The sequence below is a fragment of the Culex pipiens genome, chromosome 3 (genome assembly GCF_016801865.2).
Source record: "Culex pipiens pallens isolate TS chromosome 3, TS_CPP_V2, whole genome shotgun sequence".
NCBI lineage: Eukaryota > Metazoa > Arthropoda > Insecta > Diptera > Culicidae > Culex > Culex pipiens.
In genome coordinates this window covers 139,818,269-139,840,952 of record NC_068939.1, presented here as the reverse complement: position 1 = coordinate 139,840,952, position 22,684 = coordinate 139,818,269, and the positions used below count along the sequence as shown (strand labels likewise).

At 36.0% G+C, this 22,684-nt stretch overlaps 2 protein-coding genes across 4 annotated transcripts in view; one reads left to right on the top strand and one right to left on the bottom strand.

Moving 5' to 3' along the window:
* The window catches only part of LOC120421251 (uncharacterized), a 156,396-nt gene extending 144,184 nt beyond the window's left edge, over positions 1-12,212 (top strand). For all 3 annotated transcript variants that reach the window (XM_052711304.1, XM_052711305.1, XM_039584452.2), the window contains exons 6-7: positions 11,677-11,791; positions 11,860-12,212. In XM_052711304.1, coding sequence (XP_052567264.1) covers positions 11,677-11,791; positions 11,860-12,049 — 305 coding nt within the window. In that variant the 3' untranslated portion in view covers positions 12,050-12,212. The remainder of the gene's footprint in view (positions 1-11,676; positions 11,792-11,859) is intronic.
* Positions 12,213-12,830: 618 nt separating this feature from the next.
* Positions 12,831-14,278, bottom strand: LOC120421231 (uncharacterized). The gene is made up of 2 exons (XM_039584430.2): positions 13,762-14,278; positions 12,831-13,699 (listed from the first exon to the last, which is right to left on the bottom strand). Exons 1-2 carry the CDS (start codon positions 14,240-14,242, stop codon positions 13,602-13,604), a joined length of 579 nt encoding a protein of 192 aa, XP_039440364.1. The 5' UTR covers positions 14,243-14,278; the 3' UTR covers positions 12,831-13,601.
* Between the last annotated feature and the right edge of the window lie 8,406 nt (positions 14,279-22,684).

Here is a 22,684-nt window from a genome sequence, read left to right as displayed (position 1 = left end):
TGCACAGTGGTCCAGAACACAACATTAAGTGGAAAATGGATTATCTGAAAAAAATGTGAAGTATGGAGCTTTGATGTCTTCAGGCGAGTTGTTGCAAATAGAAAAGGGCAACTTTTGGTTTGGTTTGAAAATAGGGTGGTTCACGTTTAGCGTGATTTTGAAAATCAAACTTTTCAGTAATATTTTCGGGATTTTTTTCGTCTTCTAAAAAGTTGTTGGGCTCGCCAATCCAACTTTGACGAAGACACCAAAATTTTATCAAACCTTCAAAATCAGTTTTTTGAACGTAGCAATTCAGGGTTAAGTTTTAGAGAAAAGTATTGTTCGGAGCACTTTTAGAGCTCTAAAAAACGATTTTTTTTATTTTTGACAAGGCAATTTGGACTTAAGGATCAAACGTTACAGCCATTTTAAGTAAAAAAGATGCAAATTTAAAACTTAAATATCTTGAAAAGGCGCATGCTAAATTTGAAGCGCCAGGTTACATTCGAAAGAAGAGATCTAGCACTATAAACGCTGTAAAAATCCTAAGAGTATTTTTCTTTAAACTTGAGATATCTTCATTTGAAAATGTCTAATTTTCAACGGAAAAGTGTATGGGACCACCCTAACGAAATTCGAAAATTGTCCAACTATATATTTTTCCATGTAATTTTGCCTGCTAAATCTGAATCTGCCCTCAGAATTCAGCCAAAGTGTAAAAACACGATTTTTGGTCATATTTTGGGTGTCCATGTAAAATTATCATAAAACCCAAAACGAGTTTTAAATTTGCATCTTTTTTACCTTTAGAAGGCTGTAACTTTTGACCCTTAAGTCCAAATTGACTTGTCAGAAAATAAAAATGTTCGTTTTTTTGAGCTTTAAAAGTGCTCCGAACAACACTTTTCTCTAAAACTTAACCCTGAAGGTTTGCTCAGATGCTTTCTCTAAATTTGATCGGCGTTGATGGCGAGATAAAATTTTGGTGTCTTCGACAAAGTTGCTTGGTTTGGCAAGCCTAAAAACTCTTTAGAAGACGAAAAAAATCCCAAAAATATTCCTGAAAAGTTAGACTTTCAAAATCACCCTAATCGTGAACTACCCTAATTTCGAAACAAACCAAAAGTTGCCCTTTTCCATTTGCAACAACTCTTCTGAAGACACCAAAGCTCCAAATCTGCACAATTTTTCGGAAAATTCATTTTCCACTTAATATTGCGTTCTGGACCACTGTGCGATGTTTTAACTAAATCAAAATAAACAATTTAAAGTCGATTTAAAAAAAAACTATCAAAATTTTAAAATCCGTAATATTAAACTGTTTGATAACTTCTAATTGTTTAACTATTTCAAAGATTTTTTCATGAAATCATTTTTGAGTCATGCAATTTTGCATGTTATGCAAATGATATGAAAAATATAATTACTCGAAAGCAGACAAAAAATTGATGAAACTTTTCAGAAAGTTAATATTCGATCAATTCAATAAAGAAATTGAAATTTTCAAGACATATCAGAATCCAAATAGATTATTTACTAAAACTTGTCTCAAGGATTTTTCTGCTCGTTTCAGGCAGTTTGAGATCTCTTATGGTACTTATTAACTAATTAACTTTAAAAAAAATCTAATTTTATGTGTGAAGTTTTTTATGTTTGATAATCAGGGGATTTGGATTTAAAAAAAATATGCTTTAGTATAATTTCACTAACAACTTCAAATTCAGCAATCTGCCACGTTAAATATGAAAAAAGCAGCTGCCTTACCAATCTTCAAATCTATTGCCTTTAAAAAAAAACTTTTAAAATATATTCAACAATTTTCTCAATTGGACACTGTGGTTCCGACCTTCCGTTGCTAAGATATGATCTTGGAAAAATAAATAAATGACAATTTAAAAGATTTTGTTTGTTATTTTCGGTAACATTTTCTTTTAAATCTTGTATATTTTTTATCTGATATAAATGCAAAATCAAAATTTTATGTGAATTTCTCATTATAAAATGTCATCACTAGTTAAAAAATCAACTAACATAGAAAGGAAAAAACCGATACCTAGTTGAAAAAAACAGTTATTTTCAATTGTTTTAAGAATATTGAAATCAAAAATTTCCCACAAATTTTAAATAGAAAAGCAAAGTGAAAAAAATGAGCAATTCTCTACGAAATCGGTCTTTTTTTTAGAATTTTAATTTTTGTATTTTTTAATCCGCCTGAAACTTTTTTGGTGCCTTCGGTATGCCCAAAGAAGCCATTTTACATCATTAGTTTATCCATATAATTTTCCATACAAATTTGGCAGCTGTCCATACAAAAATGATGCATGAAAATTCAAAAATCTGTATCTTTTGAAGGAATTTTTTGATCGATTTGGTGTCTTCGGCAAAGTTGTAGGTATGGATATGGACCACACTGAAAAAATATGATACACGGTAAAAAAAATTTTGGTGATATTTTATTTCACTTTTTGTCACTAAAACTTGATTTGCAAAAAAATACTATTTTTTTTTTATATGTTTTAGAGGACATCAAATGCCAACTTTTCAGAAATTTCCAGGTTGTGCAAAAAATCTTTGACCGAGTTATGAATTCTTCTGATTTCTTCAAAAAATCGAAATATTGGTCGCAAATTTTTTTCAACTTCATTTTTCGATGTAAAATCAAATTTGCAATCAAAAAGAACTCTACTGAAATTTTGATAAAGTGCACCGTTTTCAAGTTAAATCCATTTTTAGGTAACTTTTTTGAAAATGGTCGCAGTTTTTCAATTTTTAAAATTAGTGCACATGTTTGCCCAATTGAGCATGAGCATGAGCATGAGAGACCACCCATGGTTGTCCTTCTCCGTTGCTGAACAGGACCATAATATCCCAACAGCACAACCGGTCACACGCTTCAACGATCAAATGATGTTTCCCTTATCAACAGCATGCATGAATGCGCTGAAAAGATAAAACATCACGATCATCAAAACTAGAGCCGGTGCAAATAGGAAACAGTCGTTGGCCACCAACGGCGCCCGCCATGTCAGTTTGTAGATCTCGAGGGAATGGGACGGGAATGTTAGTTAGCACAGGCTGCTACCAAGGGTGGGTTCTATACGATATCCACACCCCCGCGTGTGCCGGAAAACTACTTCTACTTGGGATTTTGTTAGTGGGTAAGGGTAATGGCCAGGATTCAACATAAAGGATGATGATGCGACCCAATAATCAATAAATTTTGTTTAATGGTGTGATGTATTATGCATTCTCAAGGCAATCAGTCGGAGTATGCGGATGAGACTATTCCCGGTTATTTGGTGTTGAGTTTAGCATAAATGATTTAATCTTAGACAGCCGGCTGTGGAAAGATAAAACGAAATAAAATGCGAAAACGCGAAACCGCCCGAATCGAATTACACGCACAATCGGGGGGACAACAAAGACGGAAACGGCAACGAAAATCCTGCGTGATGACCGCGACGCACACCGTTCATATTCTCCACGCAACTGTCAAACATCCCGAAACCGCCCGGATCGAAATACACACACAATCGGGGGGACAACAAAGACGGAAACGGCAACGAAAATCCTGCGTGATGACCGCGACGCACACCGTTCAAATTCTCCACGCAACTGTCAACCATCCCGAAACCGCCCGGATCGAAATACACACACAATCGGGGGGACAACAAAGACGGAAACGGCAACGAAAATCCTGCGTGATGACCGCGACGCACACCGTTCATATTCTCCACGCAACTGTCAAACATCCCGAAACCGCCCGGATCGAATTACACGCACAATCGGGGGGACAACAAAGACGGAAACGGCAACGAAAATCCTGCGTGATGACCGCGACGCACACCGTTCATATTCTCCACGCAACTGTCAAACATCCCGAAACCGCCCGGATCGAATTACACGCACAATCGGGGGGACAACAAAGACGGAAACGGCAACGAAAATCCTGCGTGATGACCGCGACGCACACCGTTCATATTCTCCACACAACTGTCAAACATCCCGAAACCGCCCGGATCGAAATACACACACAATCGGGGGGACAACAAAGACGGAAACGGCAACGAAAATCCTGCGTGATGACCGCGACGCACACCGTTCATATTCTCCACGCAACTGTCAAACATCCCGAAACCGCCCGGATCGAAATACACACACAATCGGGGGGACAACAAAGACGGAAACGGCAACGAAAATCCTGCGTGATGACCGCGACGCACACCGTTCAAATTCTCCACGCAACTGTCAAACATCCCGAAACCGCCCGGATCGAAATACACACACAATCGGGGGGACAACAAAGACGGAAACGGCAACGAAAATCCTGCGTGATGACCGCGACGCACACCGTTCATATTCTCCACGCAACTGTCAAACATCCCGAAACCGCCCGGATCGAAATACACACACAATCGGGGGGACAACAAAGACGGAAACGTTAACGAAAATCCTACGTGAGGACCGCGACGCACACCGTTCAAATTCTCCACGCAACTGTCAAACATCCCGAAACCGCCCGGATCGAAATACACACACAATCGGGGGGACAACAAAGACGGAAACGGCAACGAAAATCCTGCGTGATGACCGCGACGCACACCGTTCAAATTCTCCACGCAACTCAATTAGTGCACATGTTTGCCCAATTTTGAAAAAAATATTTTTGAAAAGCTGAGAAAATTCTCTATATTTTGCTTTTTCCGACTTTGTTAATACGACCCTTAGTTGCTGAGATATTGCCATGCAAAGGTTTAAAAACAGGAAAATTGATGTTTTCTAAGTCTCACCCAAACAGTTCACCATTTTTCAATGTCGATATCTCAGCAACTAATGGTCCGATTTTCAATGTTAAAATATGAAAAATTTGTGAAATTTTCCGATCTTTTCGAAAAAAATATTTTCAAAAATTTTAAATGAAGACAAACATTTCAAAAGGGCCAAACATTCAATATTACGCCTTTTTGAAATGTAAGTTGTGATTTAAATTTTTTGAAAATATTTTTTTCGAAAAGATCGGAAAATTTCACGAATGTTTTATATTTAAACATTGTAAATCGGACCATTAGTTGCTGAGATATCGACACTAGAAAATGGAGGGTTGTTTGGGTGAGACTTAGAAAACATCAATTTTACTGTTTTTAAACACTTGCATGGCAATATCTCAGCAACTGAGGGTCGTATCAACAAAGTTGACAAAAGCAAAATATAGAGAATTTTCTCAGCTTTTAAAAAATATTTTTTTCAAATGTTGGCAAACATGTGCACTAATTTTAAAAATTGAAAAACTGCGACTATTTTCAAAAAAGTCACCTAAAACTGGATTTAGCTTGAAAACGGTGCACTTTATCAAAATTTCACTGAAGTACTTTTTGATTGAAAATTTGATTTTACATCGAAAAATGAATTTGAAAAATTTTTGCGACCAATATCTCGATTTTTTGAAAAAAGTTGTATTGATTCAAAAAATCATAACTCTGAAAAGTTGGCATTTTTGATGTCCTCTAAAACATATAAAAAAAAAATAGTGTTTTTTTGCAAATCAAGTTTTAGTGACAAAAAGTGAAATAAAAAATCACCAAATTTTTTTTTACCGTGTATCATATTTTTTCAGTGTAGTTCATATCCATACCTACAACTTTGCCCAAGACACCAAATCGATCAAAAAATTCCTTCAAAAGATACAGATTTTTGAATTTTCAAACATCATTTTTGTATGGAAAAAAAAAACGAAACTATTGGCACTACGCCCCCCGGGGCATGGCCTTCCTCTAACGTGGGATTTCTGCTCCAGCGCCTCTGACGAGACAGGAGAAACCGGGACCGACGTTTTACTTCACCATCCGATAGAAGCTCAGTGGATAAGGCGGGAATCGAACCCGCGTCTCATAGCATCATCGGGATCGGCAGCCGAAGCCGCTACCCCTGCGCCACGGGACCATTTGGACAGCTGCCAAATTTGTATGGAAAATTATATGGATAAACTAATGATGCGAAATGGCTTCTTTGGGCATACCGAAGGCACCAAAAAAGTTTCAGTCGGATAAAAAAATACAAAAAAAAATCGAATGACCGAAATCTGAGAGAACTGCTCAAATGTGAAAACATATAAAAAAAATTCATGAGATACTACTTCTACCGTGAATTTACTCCTAAGTGAAACCGCAAGAATCAAACCAGATTTATTTGAGGATGCAAATGTTCCACATCGATGAATACCTTTCACTAAACCTGGACCATTTTGCTTCAACAGTTTTACTCTAGACATGGCGCACACACAACACTCAATGTCACCATTTATCAACCATGCTGCCATGTTAGTGCCTGGTATCGTCGTGATCGTGCTAGCTTGACGCACGTACACTTTGAACTGAATTGAGTTAAGGACGCCATTTTGTTCAGCTTTCAATGGTCTTTATACGATGTATGCGCCATTTTTCAAATGCTTTTAACCAAAATTTAAAAAAAACGTTGAAATAGATCTGAAAAAGAATTAAAAATTAAAATGCTGTAATCGGTGTTCACTAGACGTCCATCAGACGTCCGTTCGGAGGTGTTGAAGCTTGTGTGGCCATGGCCCATTACGGAGCTAGCCGAGCGGGTGCCACATCACAGATGTTGATCTCAAAATGGGGTGTTGATGGGGGTGACCCCTGCCTAGTTTGACCTCTCCCATCCCCCAGTGGACCTCCACCCTGACTTTGTGAGACAAGTGCGAAAAACAACGAAAAGGCTTGCCCTGCATTTGCATACAACCATGTAGGGTTCGAGCTGTGACCGTTTCACGTCCTCGTTGTTGCACACTTCATAGGGAGATGCATACAGTGCTTACTTGTGCCGTGATTGGTGGTGAATTTATTCAGATTTGCTTGCATAGCAAATTCGTAAAATATAAAAACGAACATTTTTGGACAAATAAATTGATCAAAAGCACATTGCAATATGGCTAAGACAATTTTGAGCCTTTTTATTTTTTTAAGTTAATATTCATCAAGAAATGCTTTGAAGTGTTAGTTATAAATTGCAATATTCAAAAAAATTAAACTCACTATATTTGACGTTTTTATCACTTGCAGTCAACCACCAGTGAAGATCTGCACCCAGAACAAGGACCAGAAGCACGAACTGCTATCTTTGTAACAAGTTTTATGGTCGTTATCTGCTACCCTTGTGAAAGACAATGAGTTTGCCATAAACTATGATGTCGCAAAATAAGCAAAAAAAAATTTTGAAGACATAATCGGAAAAAAAACATTTTTTTAATTCAAAATTGGATTTAGAATCAAAAACTACCCAACCGCAATTGTGATAAAGTTCATCATTTTCAAGATAAATCCACCTTTTTTCGAAAAGCTCAGAAAACTGACCGAGCCACGTAGCCTAGTGGTAACGCTCCCGCCTAGTAAGCGGTAGATCGGGGTTTAAATCCCGGCTCGGACCAACACAACTGGTGATCGTTTCTCTTCTGGATTCGATTGCTTAGTAAAGGGAAGGTAGTGTATCGTCACAAACTGGACCTTATCACGACACCTTAGGGAGGCGACCTATGGAATGTTAACATTAACCTTAACATGTTAACATTAAGTTGAGAATGAAATTGCCACTGAATCCGCTTTGTAAATGCCGGCCCCGATACTCTTCAAGGGTGTTCCCCTCAGGAACTGGGAAAGATTTACTTACTCAGAAAACTTCCACTACAGTATTAAAATTTTGGATAATTATTTATTTTTCTGTGAATTTTAGTTAGCATGTGCAATTTTATGGAATTAAGAAAAACGCGTTTAATATTTTTTTTTCAAAAATTGTTGTAAAATTCTTCATAGTGTCAAAATCATTGTAAACAATCTTGAGCCGTTTAATATGTATCTAATTAAACAATCCGTTACACTGTAAGCATTACAATGTAATAAAAAAGACATTTTAACGGGCATTCAGGGGCTTGTTCCGGTGGGCGTATTAAGCACAAATCCCAAATATGAGCTTGATTGAACGTAACAGAAGCTGGCGCTTTGCAATTGAATTTTTAATGAGATTTAACCCGTAAAAGACATTTTATCAAACAATTACTTTCAACATCATAGGTCTGATCTTAGCACAAAAGATGAAGTTTTGAGCAAGCTGGAGCTCGGTTCAATATTCAATATATAACGCCATTTTGAAATGTTTGAGTTGAACCCAAAATTAGACATAAAATTTGGAAGGATAAAAAATTTTTTCAAATGTTTTTTAATCATTGAAAATAGGACCGTAAGTTTCTGAGAAATTGGTACTAAAAAGAAAAAGGCTGTTTGTCCATTTCACTTTTATTCGCTGTATTTCAGCAACCAGATGTCCAATCTTAAATGTCTCTTAAGCAATTTTATTGGAAATTTTCCCAACATTTGGAAAAAAAATTTCAGGAATGAACAATCATTCACACTATTTGAAAACATAGAAAACATATTTCTTTATGATTAAATTAGGCTTTAAGCCGCTATATCTTAAAAACGGTGAACTTTATCAAAAAAAAAACTGCAAAGTACTTTTCGATTGCAAATATAATGTTCAGCGATGGAAGATTCATCATCAAAATAAAATCTTTTGACGCTCATTAAGAGAAAAAAAAATGTCCATGCTTTTATATGGCTCAAAAGTTGCTGTTTGTTGTCCTAAAGAGCAAATAAAAAATAAAAACCGCTCAATTTTTTTTTCTTGTACTATTTTTTTCTGAGTTGTCCTCTTAAATACCCACAACTTTGCCAAACCGATCAGAAAATACCTTCAAAAAATACACATTTTCTTATATTTACGTACCATTTTTGTATGGACAGCTGTCAAATTGCATAAAGCCTTGTATGCAAGAGAATGATGGAACGAGAGGAATCACAAATACGCATAAATAATTTCAAGATTGTTCAGTTGTAAACCTAAAACGTGCACAGTAAAAAATTGTGTAAATTTGGAAGGTATAATTTTGGAAGGTTGAATATTACCTCTTTTATGATGTAATTTTACCTCAATTCAGACTTAAAAACAATTTCATTCAGAGCAGCAAAACACTGCCTTCAAATTGCCTGTTCCATAATTTTGGGATGTTATTGTGCCTCCCACAATTGTGAAACACCTCAATTTAACCGATATTTTCACAAAAAAAGTTATCAGACCATTCATAAAACATTACTAAGCTTGAGTTTGGTTGGTTTCAGTGTGTAAAGTCATTATTTTGTAATAAATATGTACTCATGGAGAGAACCAAAGTTTGTTTACAACCGTATAAAAAAAGTGTTCCGAATTTGTGGATTTCAAGGGTCAAAGTTTTTCTTCAAAAACAAGATATAAAAGTTCAAATTTGCAGGTGTTCGATACATCATTCGAAAGATCGCAAGAAAAGCTTTCAAATGAAGGTAAAAGCGAATCATTGAATTCAATTATGGATTTGCTATGATTTTTTGAACATTGGCCGATCTGTAAACTGTTCCGAATATGAGTTATATTTAATTTTGCAGCCCAAAACCAGTTATTGAATTGAAGAAAAAAATTCTTTTAATTTTTTTTTTCATTTCTGTGCAAAGACCAAAATTGTTTACTTTTTACCCTTTGGTCTGACAGTCTTGGTCTGACAGCTTTATCATGGATTTTGGTCTGGTCTAGGCGAGGGATAGGACACCTCCTGCTTGTATGCGGGTGAACCGAAGCACAGTGGTCTGGATCGCAAAGTTAAGTTTTGGAGTTTTCGTGTCTTCAGAAGAGTTGTTGGAAATGGAAATTTTATTGAAAGTTAGGGTGGTTCACGATTAGGGTGATTTTGAAAATCGAACTTTACAGGAATATTTTTGGCCTTTTTTTATTTTCTACAAAGTAGATGGGTTTGCTAATCAAAGCAACTATGTCCAAGACACCAAAATTTAATCTCGCAATCTACGCCATCTAAGACCAAATTTAGAGAAAGCATCTGAGCAAACCCTCAAAAATCAGTTTTTTTGACAAGTGATATTCGGGGAACTTTTAGAGCTTTAAAAAAAAACATTATTGTTTTTTACAGGCCAATTTCTACAGTTTTTTTTAATAGGTCCTATAAACATATGAAAGACAATAGTTTATAGGGCTTTAAAAAAATTCTAGACTTGAACTTAAGGGTCAAAAGTTACAACCATTTTGAGGTAAAAAGAAGCAAATGGAAAACTTAAATTTTAAGCGCCAGGTTGCTTTCGAAAGTGGAGATCTAGCACTACAGACGCAGAAAAAATCTCAGGGGTGCTTGTCATTAAACTCGTGATATCTTGATTTGAAATAGTTAATTTTCAAGGGAAAAGTGTATGAGACCACCTTAAAGTAATTCGAAAATTGCCAGTTGTATGTTTTGTTGATTGTTGAAAAATATCGGAATAATGACGATATTTAAGTGATTTTTTTCTATAATCGTGCATATTCTTTATAAAACTGATATTGAATCTGACCTGAAAAAACAAGACAGTGCCCACGTGATGTCTGTATTTAACCATAAATTAAATTTGTAGAACAGCATAATAGGCAGTTCTATATTAAAAAACGTTACTTAATCCACCTTTAGGTGGTTGGTGCTTTCCTCACATTCATAAAGTCAATACATTCAGTAAAAATATCAACATTCCCTTAACATGTTTAACAAATCAACTTTATTACTAATTTCTTTTGATAGGGTTCGCAGACCTTCAATTTTTCTGGCTCATCGGCAAGGTCTGATAAAAAAAACCTATCCAACGATAGTTCGCATTTCATTTGAAAGGTCTTTTGATTATCTAACTAACGATGGGTCGCATGATGGACCCGGACATCATTTTCGTTGAAATATCTGAGATCCGGCCTCCAAAAAGTGTATAAATAACACTTAAGTGCTAATAACTTTTGATAGGGTTGTCAGATCTTCAATGTTTTGGGCTCATTGGAATGGTCTTTTAAATACCTTTCTGAAAATGTATAACATGATAGGGTTTCTTGCAAAAACCACCCTTTTTACAATCTTCCGGACATACGCCAAAATCGTTTTTTTAGCATAACTTTTGAAGTACTTTACTAAACTTCATAATTTTCAATAGGGACTTATGGGACCCCAAGACAAATCGAATAAGACCAGATAATCGAGTGCATATTTTTTGGTGCACAGACCCACATCCCTACACACACACACACACACACACAGACATTTTCTCAGAATTTGATTCTGAGTCGATAGGTATACGTGAAGGTGGGTCTACAAGGTCGAATTAAGAAGTTCATTTTCCGAGTGATTTTATAGCCTTTCCTCAGTAAGGTGAGGAAGGCAAAAATATAATTTTAAAAATCGTCGTTTTATATTATTAAAAAAATGTATGCTACCAACTTTCACAACAGATGATCAATGTTCTGGAATGCTCCAAAAGATCCATGTTCTCACAGTTCGCAAAATATTGAGTCTACCCCATATTGATACGTAATCTCCGGTCATGTCCTTGTGCACATGGTACACTTCAATGCAATCTGCTGCAATGTTCATGAAGCTCGGTCCAGAGCCCACCTCTGGGCCTTTAACGGATGCAATATATTCATGAACATTGACTTCGCAGACACACACACACATTCTCGCGATTGCGCCAGGCTGGTGTCCCCAATGGCCCCAGGTTGGCGTTTAAATATTTGATTGATCATCTTTGCTCTCTCCTTTTATCTCTTCTCTTTCCTGTTTTTTTTTGTTTCCAGATGACACCGGCGAAACAATCACCGTCCGAGGCTGCGCCCTGGACAGTGGCACGCTGACCACCGATACGGAAATCATCCGGATGTCCCACTGTGGTCGATTCTTCTACGATGACCGGTAAGATAGGGTGGCGGGGGTGGCAAAAAGTGGTCATAAAGTCCGTCGTTTGCTTGTTCGTTTCGCAGGTATGTCCACGGTTGTCTGCAGAGTTGCAACGATGCTGATGCGTGCAACCACGGCACGAGGCCGGTGGGGTACGGGGGTCCCGGGCTGACGGGCTTGGCCGTTGCCATGGCGATGGTGGCGTTGAGTAGCGTGCTCTACCGTCGACGGACTCTGTTCCAGCAGGAGGCGCCGCTCGTCACCGGAAGCTAACAGAGCATCGGGACTTAGCTACTGGCGTGTCGGCGGCCTGGCCGTAGGTCTTCGGACGGTGATTTATGAAAACAGCGCAAAGTCGTAGCGTTCCTCTAGTTAGGGTCGAGACCGGAAGAGTCTCTCGTCGAATAGCCGTTCAACCGTGCTACACTAGCACGCGTTATATGAAATACAGAGCAAGATGAAAGAAAAATGTAAGCAAATAAAAGTTTGCACTGTCGTTCAGTTTTTTGTACCACATCACCACACCATCATACCTGCTCACCGTTAAGCTTTGCTTCTCGCATGTGTATGAAATTTACAAGTGAAACAAGAACATTAAAAAGGTATTGACGACCAATAGCAGCAGCAGCCGCGATTACTCACACGCAGTTAGGTAGGTCTTAAGGTAAAACCACGCGGCTAATCATTTTTCACACACACAAAACAACAAACAATTGTAATAACAGTACTCAGTAAGAATAAATGAATTGAAAATCAAAATGTAAGGTAAGGTAAGAAATACGCATCACATACGACGCAAAACTTTTTGTAACGAATCACTTCTGAATAATTCGACACACGTACACGCGCATTTGATACGAACCAGAACAAGGATGTTCACGAAATGTAAATTATTGAACACAAACAAAAAGTACAGAACAACGGGTGATCCATAGCAAACGTGTATAGAGCAAAGAAAGTGTCTATTTGGTTGCTAGTGATCTGAGTCTAATGTTAGAATTTTTTCTTAATTTTTCCACTAAAAGAACAATTCTCGGGTGAGTTTTCAAAAAGCCGTAAGAGCCACCGTGACCTCCGACACTAATATTCGTTTTTCTGAAAATTGTAGCAAAATTTCATTTAATTTATGTTTGGGGCACTTGAAGGACGTGTAGATGAACAATCTTAAGCATTTTTGAAACTGGTTTTTCGTAAGTAGGTCGAAAACCGAGGCAAAAAAGGCTTTGTTTACCATTGGCTCTTACGGCTTTTTGAAAACTAATCCGAGAATTCAGCCAATGTTTAATCATTATTTTAGATATATGGAAGTAGTTTCGATCTAATCGTGCTATTTTGACACACCACGTTGATGTTAGTGCGACAACTGGCCAAAGGGAATTAAGGCAGAACGCGTTTGACACACGTACTTGCCCGACTACTTTAAACATTTGTAATTATAACTCTGGACTCCGGCAACCAATTTCAACCAAAATTCGGGACAATTCTCAGTACGGTCAGTCAAAGAATATGTGTTTGTTATTGTTTACATTGCGTGCTCTAGTTTTCGTTTATTCAAGGTCAAACATTAAAACGCGTTCGGAACGTCAAAAAGCGGCGTGCGATAAGATAGCACGATGACGTCGACATAACTTTCGACAGTTTTTTCGATATTTATTTCTTTCTTTTTAATTATATTTTCCAACATGGGTTACAGTGATTTTATTGTTCTGTCCAGTTATTACAAGCCATCTCCCATAAATAAAAGTTAATATTGAGCAAAACAAAGGGTAAATCATTAGCATATTTATTAAATTTTACCGAATTACGATGCAAATTCCACAGTTGGCTATTGGCGTCCACCGCTCTTGGCAGCATCGGGCTTCGGGAACATCCTCGCAGGATAAATTTCCAATATTGGCGTCACCAGGCACGGACCACTGAAGACTAATTAAAGAAGTTAAGGGGAGGGGTGGCACGGTTCTTAATAAACTCCAATTTCATCAAACCTTTCCTAACGTTCTGCTTGATTCTGGACAGCACCCGACCAAGCCGTTTGCCTTTTCCAACCTTCTTGAACTCAGGTTCGGTCGAACTGGACAATATCTGCTCCGTCAGTGACTCAGTTCTTACGCTGGAAGGGCCTTGCTGCGCTGTCGGGTCTTCATGACCAAACTTCACCTTAATGACCATGTTTCGCTGGTGATCTTCGGCAAATCCCTCGATTTGGGAAGTTATGGACTTGAACGACTCGATCGCCCGTTGACAACGTGCCACACCGGCCTCTACTTTGGAGAAGACTTCATGGAAGTTGGTTTGAAGGCGGCTCAACTTGCTTTCGATTTGCTGCAACCGTGTGTGGACATCCGGAAGGGATGCGAAGGGTTCTTGGGGGAAAGTTGAGTGGTGGTCATTGGGTTGAGGAATCGAGTTTCCGCTTTTTTCAAAGGGGCCGGAAGAAGTGTAGAACTTAGAAAGATTTTCAGGCATGTTACTAGAATTTGGCTGGAAGATTTTCTAGCGAAACAATTTTTATAGTTATTTTTGTTTATTAATGTGGTGTCAAGAAATGACCACCCAGGCAAACTAGATAATTTTTAACACATTGAAGCAGGTCTGGCACAAAAAAGACTTCAATGTTTTTGTTGCTTTGCAAATTCCAATTAGGTTTTACAGCGTGACGTCACGAGCGCACACGCACACACATTTTTACAGAGACACACGTGCAAAAAATGTAAACAGTGCAGCCAAGCTGTCAAATTTCTAACCTCAAAACAGAGTCGACGTAAAACCTAATTTAATTCAGTTTCAAAATAAATAAAAATAGATTGATTTTCTGACCTAAAGATTTTAGGATGGAATAATCGCCAATAAAAAAATTCGCAAAATTTGCAAAACAATAAAAAAAATAAAAATTGAAATAACAGGCCATGGTCTCAACATTTGCATGAAATAGTAGTTTATGCAACAAGTTGCAAAAAGAGGATTTTTTCAGCACGAGTCGTACATTTATCCAACGAGGTTCACCGAGTTGGATAAATACGACGAGTGCTGAAAAAATCAAGTTTTGCAACGAGTTCCAAACAACATTTTTTGCAATTTCGAAAAACACCAATTGAGTGAAATTTTAAGTCGAATTTTCATGTATTTTGTCAATAAATCGTTTAAATCAAAAAAATGTTGAAAAGTGTTACTTTTCGAAACAAGTGCTGAAAAGTTCAACTTTTCAGCACCCATTTCAGTGCTGAAAAGTAGAACTTTTCAGCATTTATTTTGAAAAGTGTTGCTATTCGATTCTGTTATTTTTGGTACAGAAAAGTAGGCTATTTCGTCGTTCAAGAATGACAGGAAAAGTAAGTAGTTTCACGACGGAATTGCAAAAAAGTGTTTTTACACCTGCTCAGTATTAGTTTTCAAAAGATTCAATTATTCAAGAGATTATTTTATTCGCCGAATTTTTTTTTTCTTGTGGTGCTGTACATTGGAATTCCACAACAGTTTAATATATTTTTAATCGAACATGCTGAATATGATTTTAAACGTAGGAAAATGCATTTCTAATTGTTTTCAGTTGTTTAAACTTCTATTTCCTTTAAAATTTTCAAGTTTTTTGAAAAAATATTTTTTTTGCCTCTTGATTTTTTGAACCGATTTTGAAGGGGGGGGGGGGGGGGCAACGTAAACTTTGAAAAATATTTGCAACGCGAATTTGATAAAAAAAACATCCAGAGGCTTTCCAGAGCAAAAAAATATACCTGAAAAAATCACCATAGAGACCATCCTTTTACCACGTGGACACTTTTTTAAAATCTCAGAAATCCACGTGGTTTATTGATAGTCCCTCATGAAAAAGCCTTTATTTATATATTAAACTGCCTTACCCAAACCATTTTCAGGTTCAAATGGTAGTCCTTGAAGACCTTTACAAACTCCAGTTTGAATTAAGTTGATGTCTGGATGGAAAAAAAAATATTTAGGTTAAAAAAAATGCTATTTTTACTAAAATCCTTATAACGCCCTTCAGATTTAACCTATTGAGATGCTTTACCCTTCATTTTGTTGTAGTTTTGGGCCCTTTCAGGTGCTTTTTTAATTTTTAGATATAATAGAAATTCGCTTTAGTAACAGACATTTTAATATTTTCGAGGTTTTTAAACATTTATCCCGAGTTTTATCCCGATTTTCCTGACTTCTCACCAGGGATGCCAGATGCAAAGATTTGTTTGTATTTTACAGACATTTGTGTTTATGCCAGACATTTTTGAGGTGCACAGGCTTTTTAAAAACTTCATCAAATTAATATTTTGTAAAAATATCAACCGAAACTTAATTCGTCAGTCTTCAAATGCTTAAAAACGAAATTTCTGGTTGATTTTCATGACTTTAAATTGGTATATTTGAATTTTAGACAATTACACAGACTTTTTTACAGACATTTTTAAAACCATGTGGCATCCCTGCTTCTCATTGAGCTAGAGGGAACTAATTGAGTTCAATTGAACTGAAAATTATAAAAAATATTATTTTTTTAAGTTAGAAACTAATTTTCAGATGGGTATACTTGTGACGTGTCCAATTATTGGCGAATTCTCGACTTTTTCCCGACTTTCTCAATTCCCCGACTTGAGTGACAACCCTACATGTATATGAGCATGATAGGACTTACTGTCTAGATTATCCGAAGGTTTCTTAGAAACTTCGCCAAACAATTCATGGACCAAATGCAATTTCCCAATACTTCATCACTCAAGAGCATTATTGTGCTCACACTTGACCTAATTGACCCAAAACAAGACAACAACAACAAATTGAATTTTTAGTTATCAACCAATTTAATCCATTAAAAAGCACATAAGTGTTTCTAATTCTTGATAAACATAATATATATTTTCAATGAATTATATATCAAATTTTTCACTTTAAAAAACGTATTTAGTATACAATTAATAAAAAAATGATGTCTTTTTCATCCAAATTTCATCACAAAGTTAAATTATTAAAAATAACATGTTTATTTTTTTATTTGTACAATTAACACAGCGTTGTCAACACTCAGATCACTAACAACAAGCACCGAATAGCAAGGCTTTCATAATTTTATGATCAATTTCGAATCACGTAATTTAGGGCAAAATACCAAATAATAAAAACAAGAACCGACAAAACTTCAAAGCTTCAATTTCCTTCTTTAACACCACCGCGTCTAGTTTCGGTCCAATTAACTTCTAAAACGCCCTCATCAGCACTTGCAAAGAAGAAAAAACTGAATCAAAAACCCAATCTAGAAATAATGCTGTCTCTGTCGCGAGCAAATCGAGCCGAAAGAAGCAAAAAATTAAGCCGGTTAAAAAAAACAGGTCAAAAGACGCTGCTGCTGAAGAAATGAAACCTGAGAGGAAAACAACCTTTTCCCTTCCAAGGGAGCAACTCGCGAATGATTTGAATATTTAAACATGGTTTCTTAAACCGCAACCACCAGCATCATTTCTGCCGAAGGACAAACTTTTTCCACACCAAAGAACTTTCTTCCCCCGGGGGAAACCATCGAAAAATGCAGCCACCTCCTTGAAAAAAAAAAACGGGGTTTCTTGTAAGAAGAAAAAACAAAGCCGTTAAAATTAATAATTTTTCAAATTAGTGTCATTACACCCGGGTAACGACCTGGAGTGAGCGGCCAAAGCAAAAGTATACACCAGAAACAGAATCAGAACCATAAAACTCCAAAGACATGCTCGATTAGGTATTCATAGCGCTTTTATGGTGCGGGTGGGGCAAACTTTATCATTTTTTCGCCAACCCACAATCCCCTGCCCAAAGAAGAAACCAGTAAACGCGGGAGAGGACTTTGTTCAATTTCTTTGTCAGCAACCGCCGCGCGCGATAATAATACCGGATGAAGGATGTTTGTGTCGTCTGGCTGGTGTAAGAGAGAGAGTGAACTGTGACCACCCCCGCCCCACCCCCTGGAAAATACACTTTCTCATTTATGAACAAGAGAAATGAAACTAAATTATGCGCGGGTTTTGGGGGGAGGAACAACAACGGTTTAATAATGTTTTGTTTTGCTGAGTGATGGAAAATATTTTAAAAAAAAAGTCACGTCATGAAAAATCGGGAGGGATGGGTCAAGACGGGAATTATTTGCTTGTTTGGACAGATTATCACAATTGCATGGGACAAAAATTACTCAATCAGTCGAGTTTTTGAATAATTTGGTACAGTTTGCTTTACTCGAGTTTAGACTCGATTATCCGAAGTTTCGATTATCTGGAGGTTTGTATGAGTTTTCAGTTATTCGAATCATGAACAAAAACATTTTTTACATTTTCTCTTGATTCTATCATTAAATTCGAGTTCTGCGACCCTTTTTTGATAAAATTTTAGTTGTTGGTTGCCTTTTTGCATACCAAATACATTTTTTCAGTATTTCAACACCACCATTTTGGCCGCCATATTGGATTTGAATTTTTTTTCGGATGATCGACTATGGATTGTATTTAATGTTTATTTTTATTTCGAATCATGTTTAATACGCGCATACAAATATTGAGCAATTCCCGAGGAAATCGGTATTTTTTTTAATTTTAATTTTTGTAGTTTTTAATCCGACTGCAACTTTTTTGGTGGCTTTGGTATGCCCAAAGAAGCCATTTTGCATCATAAGTTTGTCCATATAATTTTCTATACAAATTTGGCAGCTGTCCGTCCATACAAAAATGATATATGATAATTCAAAAATCTGTATCTTTTGATGGAATTTTTTTATCGATTTGGTGTCTTCGGCAAAGTTGTAGGTATGGTTAAAGACTACACTGAAAAAAATTATACATTGTAAAAAAATTGGTGATTTTTCATTTCACTTTTTATCACTAAAACTTCACTTGCAAAAAAACTTTATTTTTGTTTTCATTTTATTTTCTGATTTATTTTAAGGAGACATCAAATGCCAACTTTTCAGAAATTTTCAGAACGGGTATAAAATCTTTGACCGAATTATAATTTTTTAAACAATACTGTTATTTTTTCAAAAAACTGAAATATTGGTCTCAAAAAATTTCAACTTCATTGAAAGTTTTGCACAGATTGAAATTAAAAAAAATATCTTTATTTTATTTAGATTTTTTCAGTTTTAAATCATATTTAAACATTCAAACATCAAAAAAAATGGGCAATTCTCTACCAAAACCGGAAATGGATATTATTTGTATTTTTTTTATTTGACTCAAACTTTGTGGGGGCCTTCCCTATGACCCAAGAAGCTATTTTGTGTCATTGGTTCACCCATACAAGTCTCCATACAATTTTGGCAGCTGTCCATACAAAAATGGTTTGTAAATATTCGAATATCTGTAACTTCTGAATAAATTTTCTGATCAATTTGGTGTTTTCGGCAAAGTTGTAGGTATTGTTGAGGACTAATGAGAAAAAAATAGGTACACGGAAAAAAAATTGCCGATTTTTTAATCAACATTTTTTTCACAAAAACTCAATTTCCCAAAATACGTATTTTTTATTTTCGAGATTTTTTGATATGTTTTAGGGGACTAAAACCCGCAACTTTTGAGCCATAGAGAAACATGGTCAAAAAATCTGCCGCCGAGTTATGATTTTTTGAAAAAATAGTGATTTTTGGAAAAAATCTAAATTTCATGCAAAAACAAATTTGACCTAATTTTTTAATGCAAAATTGAATTTACAATCGCAAAGTACTTTACAGATTTTTTGATAAAAGGCTCTGTTTTCGAGATATAGCCACCGAAAGTTTGATTTTAGCGAAATATTTGCAGTTTTTCGATTTTTAAAAATAGTGATCATGAGTGACCACATCTAAAAATTTTTTTTTGAAAAATTCAGAAAATTTGCTATAATTGTCTAAGAGACATTGAAGATTGGACCTCTTTTGGAGGTTGCTGAGATACAGCGGCTTAAACAAAAAGAAACACGAAAATTGAAGTTGATTTTCAATGTTGCACAAGGAGATTTAAAATAAAGTTTATGTTTTCAAAATGGTTCAAATTTGACATTGAGTTGAGCCTTCCATTTTAGGGCTGAATTGTATGAATTTGGAGAGCCTTTTCAGAGCTTCAAAATGTATCATAGTGGAGTCCAGTTACAGGAAATTGTTGAAAATTCGTCAAATTTAATTTGACACACGTAGCTTATTTTTAAACAAATCTTAGGATCTACTGGTTTAGTCACCGTTTCACGCAAAGCGATGGAAATTTGTTTGGAAAAAAAATCCTAAATTTTGACGCTTCGATTTTTCTTCAACATTTCAGACGTTTTAGAAACGATTATAACATTGGATTAACTCTAAGGCATGAATTTTTCGTGAAAGCATAATAAACTCATAATAGAAATGAAGATGAAAATCATTTGAAAAATAGTTTGAATAAAATTCAGTTAACACGTGAAAAGTCGTCAAAAAAAACAGTGTATTTCAAGAGTTAAATAGATGTAGAAAATCACAAAATTAAATTTACGGAAAATTTCTTAGAACCTGTAAAATATGATTTCCATTGGAAATTTTCCAATCACTCCTGAAAGTTTCATGAAGATACATATTAGAAGATTAAAGTAGGTAACAGACGATTTGATTTTTTTGCCATGCGTAAAGCGAGCTGTCAAACTTTTTGGGCGTTTTTTTCTTGAAACACCGAGTTGATTCACGGGATGCCACGATATTTCGAGATGGGATGGACAAAATTGGCTGAAATTTTAGGTGAAGACTCTTTTTGAATTTCGCTTCTGAAAATGTACAATAAATCAAAAATAACGATTTTTGCCTTCCTCACCTCAATGTGGAAAGGCTATAAAATCACTCGGAAATTGAACTTTATTATACGACCTCGTAGACCCACCTTCACTTATACCTATCGAATCAGAATCAAATTCTGAGCAAATGTCTGCGTGTGTGGTGGGATGGTGATCAACAAATTGTCACTCGATTATTTCGACAATGGCTGAACCGATTTTTTCCGTTTTGGGCTCATTCGATCCGTCTTGGGGTCGCTATAGAAAATTATGAAGTTTAGTAAAGTACTTCAAAAGTTATGCTAAAAAACGATTTCGACTAAGGTCCGGAAGATTGGTTTTTGTTAGAAAATCCTTCATGTTACACCTTTTTAGAAAGGTATTTAAAAGGGCCCAATATCTGACTACCCTATCAAATGTTATAAGCACTTACGTGTTATTTATACACTTTTTATAGGCCAGATCTCAGATATTTTGATGAAAAAGTTGTCCGGATCTGTCATGCGACCCACCGTTGAGTGGCTTTCAACGCATCTAAAAGATTGAAGATCTAACAACACTATAAAAAGTTATGAGCACTTAAGTGCTTACTATATGCAGGTGAGGAAGGCACCAACGACCTAAACGTTGATTAGGTAACGTTTTATATGAAAAAAAAAGAAAACATGACGAGTCTTCACAAAAATTTTGAGCCGATTTGGTCAAAGCAAAGCATGTTCAGTTCTGAAATGCTTTTTGATAAAAATATTGAGTTTGAAGTGATTCTAGCATTATTAGAATTAGAATTTGTCGATAAAATTGTTTTTTTAGAGAAGATACACAAATAACTGAAACAAAGAGCGCAGCAAAAATGTATGTCTTGTAATAAAAGCAACAATATTTTCAAAGAGTTTTTAAAGAAATCTACAGCCCATCTTGCCAATAATTCCATCTCCCGTCCCGATATTTCCCGAAACGGACAGAAAAAAAGTGTACGTAAACGGAAAAAAATGAATAGGAGACAATTTCCATCGTGGATAGAGCCATAATTTTTGGCGGTTGCGCTTCTGCACGGGACGGGTTTCCGTACTCTTCCCCGTCTCACCCCCCCCCCCCCCCTTCGAAGACAATGTCTGACAATGTGACTGGAAAGCGGCCCTGAAAAATGATCGTAATTTAATCATAATTGGAGCAATGTGGTTGACTCTCTTTGTTTGCGCGGAAATTTTTGCATTTTTATTTTGCGAGGGGGGTAAACATTAATTTGAGTTGAGGGTTCTTGGTGTATTTAAAAAAAACAATTCCGATAATGAATTGAAGGATTCTTCTCAGGTTTCCACAAATTTGGCAGCATTTTTCATCGCACCCTATCATTCAGAAAAAGAGCCCCAAACGACCAAACAGCCAGTATGAATTGTATAAAAAATAAATCACGTACAAATTTACGAAATCTTTATGTTCTTTGTAGCTCCAAATAAAAATCAATGCTCCAGATATCGCCCTGCTGGACGGGAAAACTGCGGGAGTGCTGCCGACGCGGAAACAGTAGTGAAGGTTTCAAACAAACACATAACTAATCAGTAACCACTCAAATTGCAACTCCGGTATTGATAGACCATGTAGTTTCCAGATTTAGTAAGAAAATGTTAGCAAACAGCCCGTGGAGCACTCAAGAAAAGCGTAATAATTATCACACAAAATGTAGTTTTTTAGAAGTAAGGCGAAGCAAGCATAAGTGTAATGAAAAAGGCCAATTACTAAACACTGCAGCATCCAAACCGAGTCGTAATACAGAGTTAAACACAATTAGAATATTAAGTGCCTCAAATTGAAGTTTTCGATCGAATTGTTTCTCATTGTGTTTCCAAATATTGACTGTTTAGCGCTTAAGAACAGTTCTCTACGATTTAACACATTTTGAATCTTTTTTTTTTATTTGAGACATTTCGTTTTATTTTTGTCCAGAGAAGTAGTTTTTAGAAATGAGTAAATATATTGGGAATATCTAAAAATCCAACATTTGTTTTGCCTTGATTAGGATTATGGATACAGATTGTATCAATTAACTTAAAAATAATTCTTCCATGAATTAGCAAATTTACTGTAAGGCCGTTGCAAATAGTTTTCAAAGTTTATGACGAATAAATGAGTCACTCACACAATCGTTTGACTTTCATTCGCGCAGAGCTGCGTTCAAAT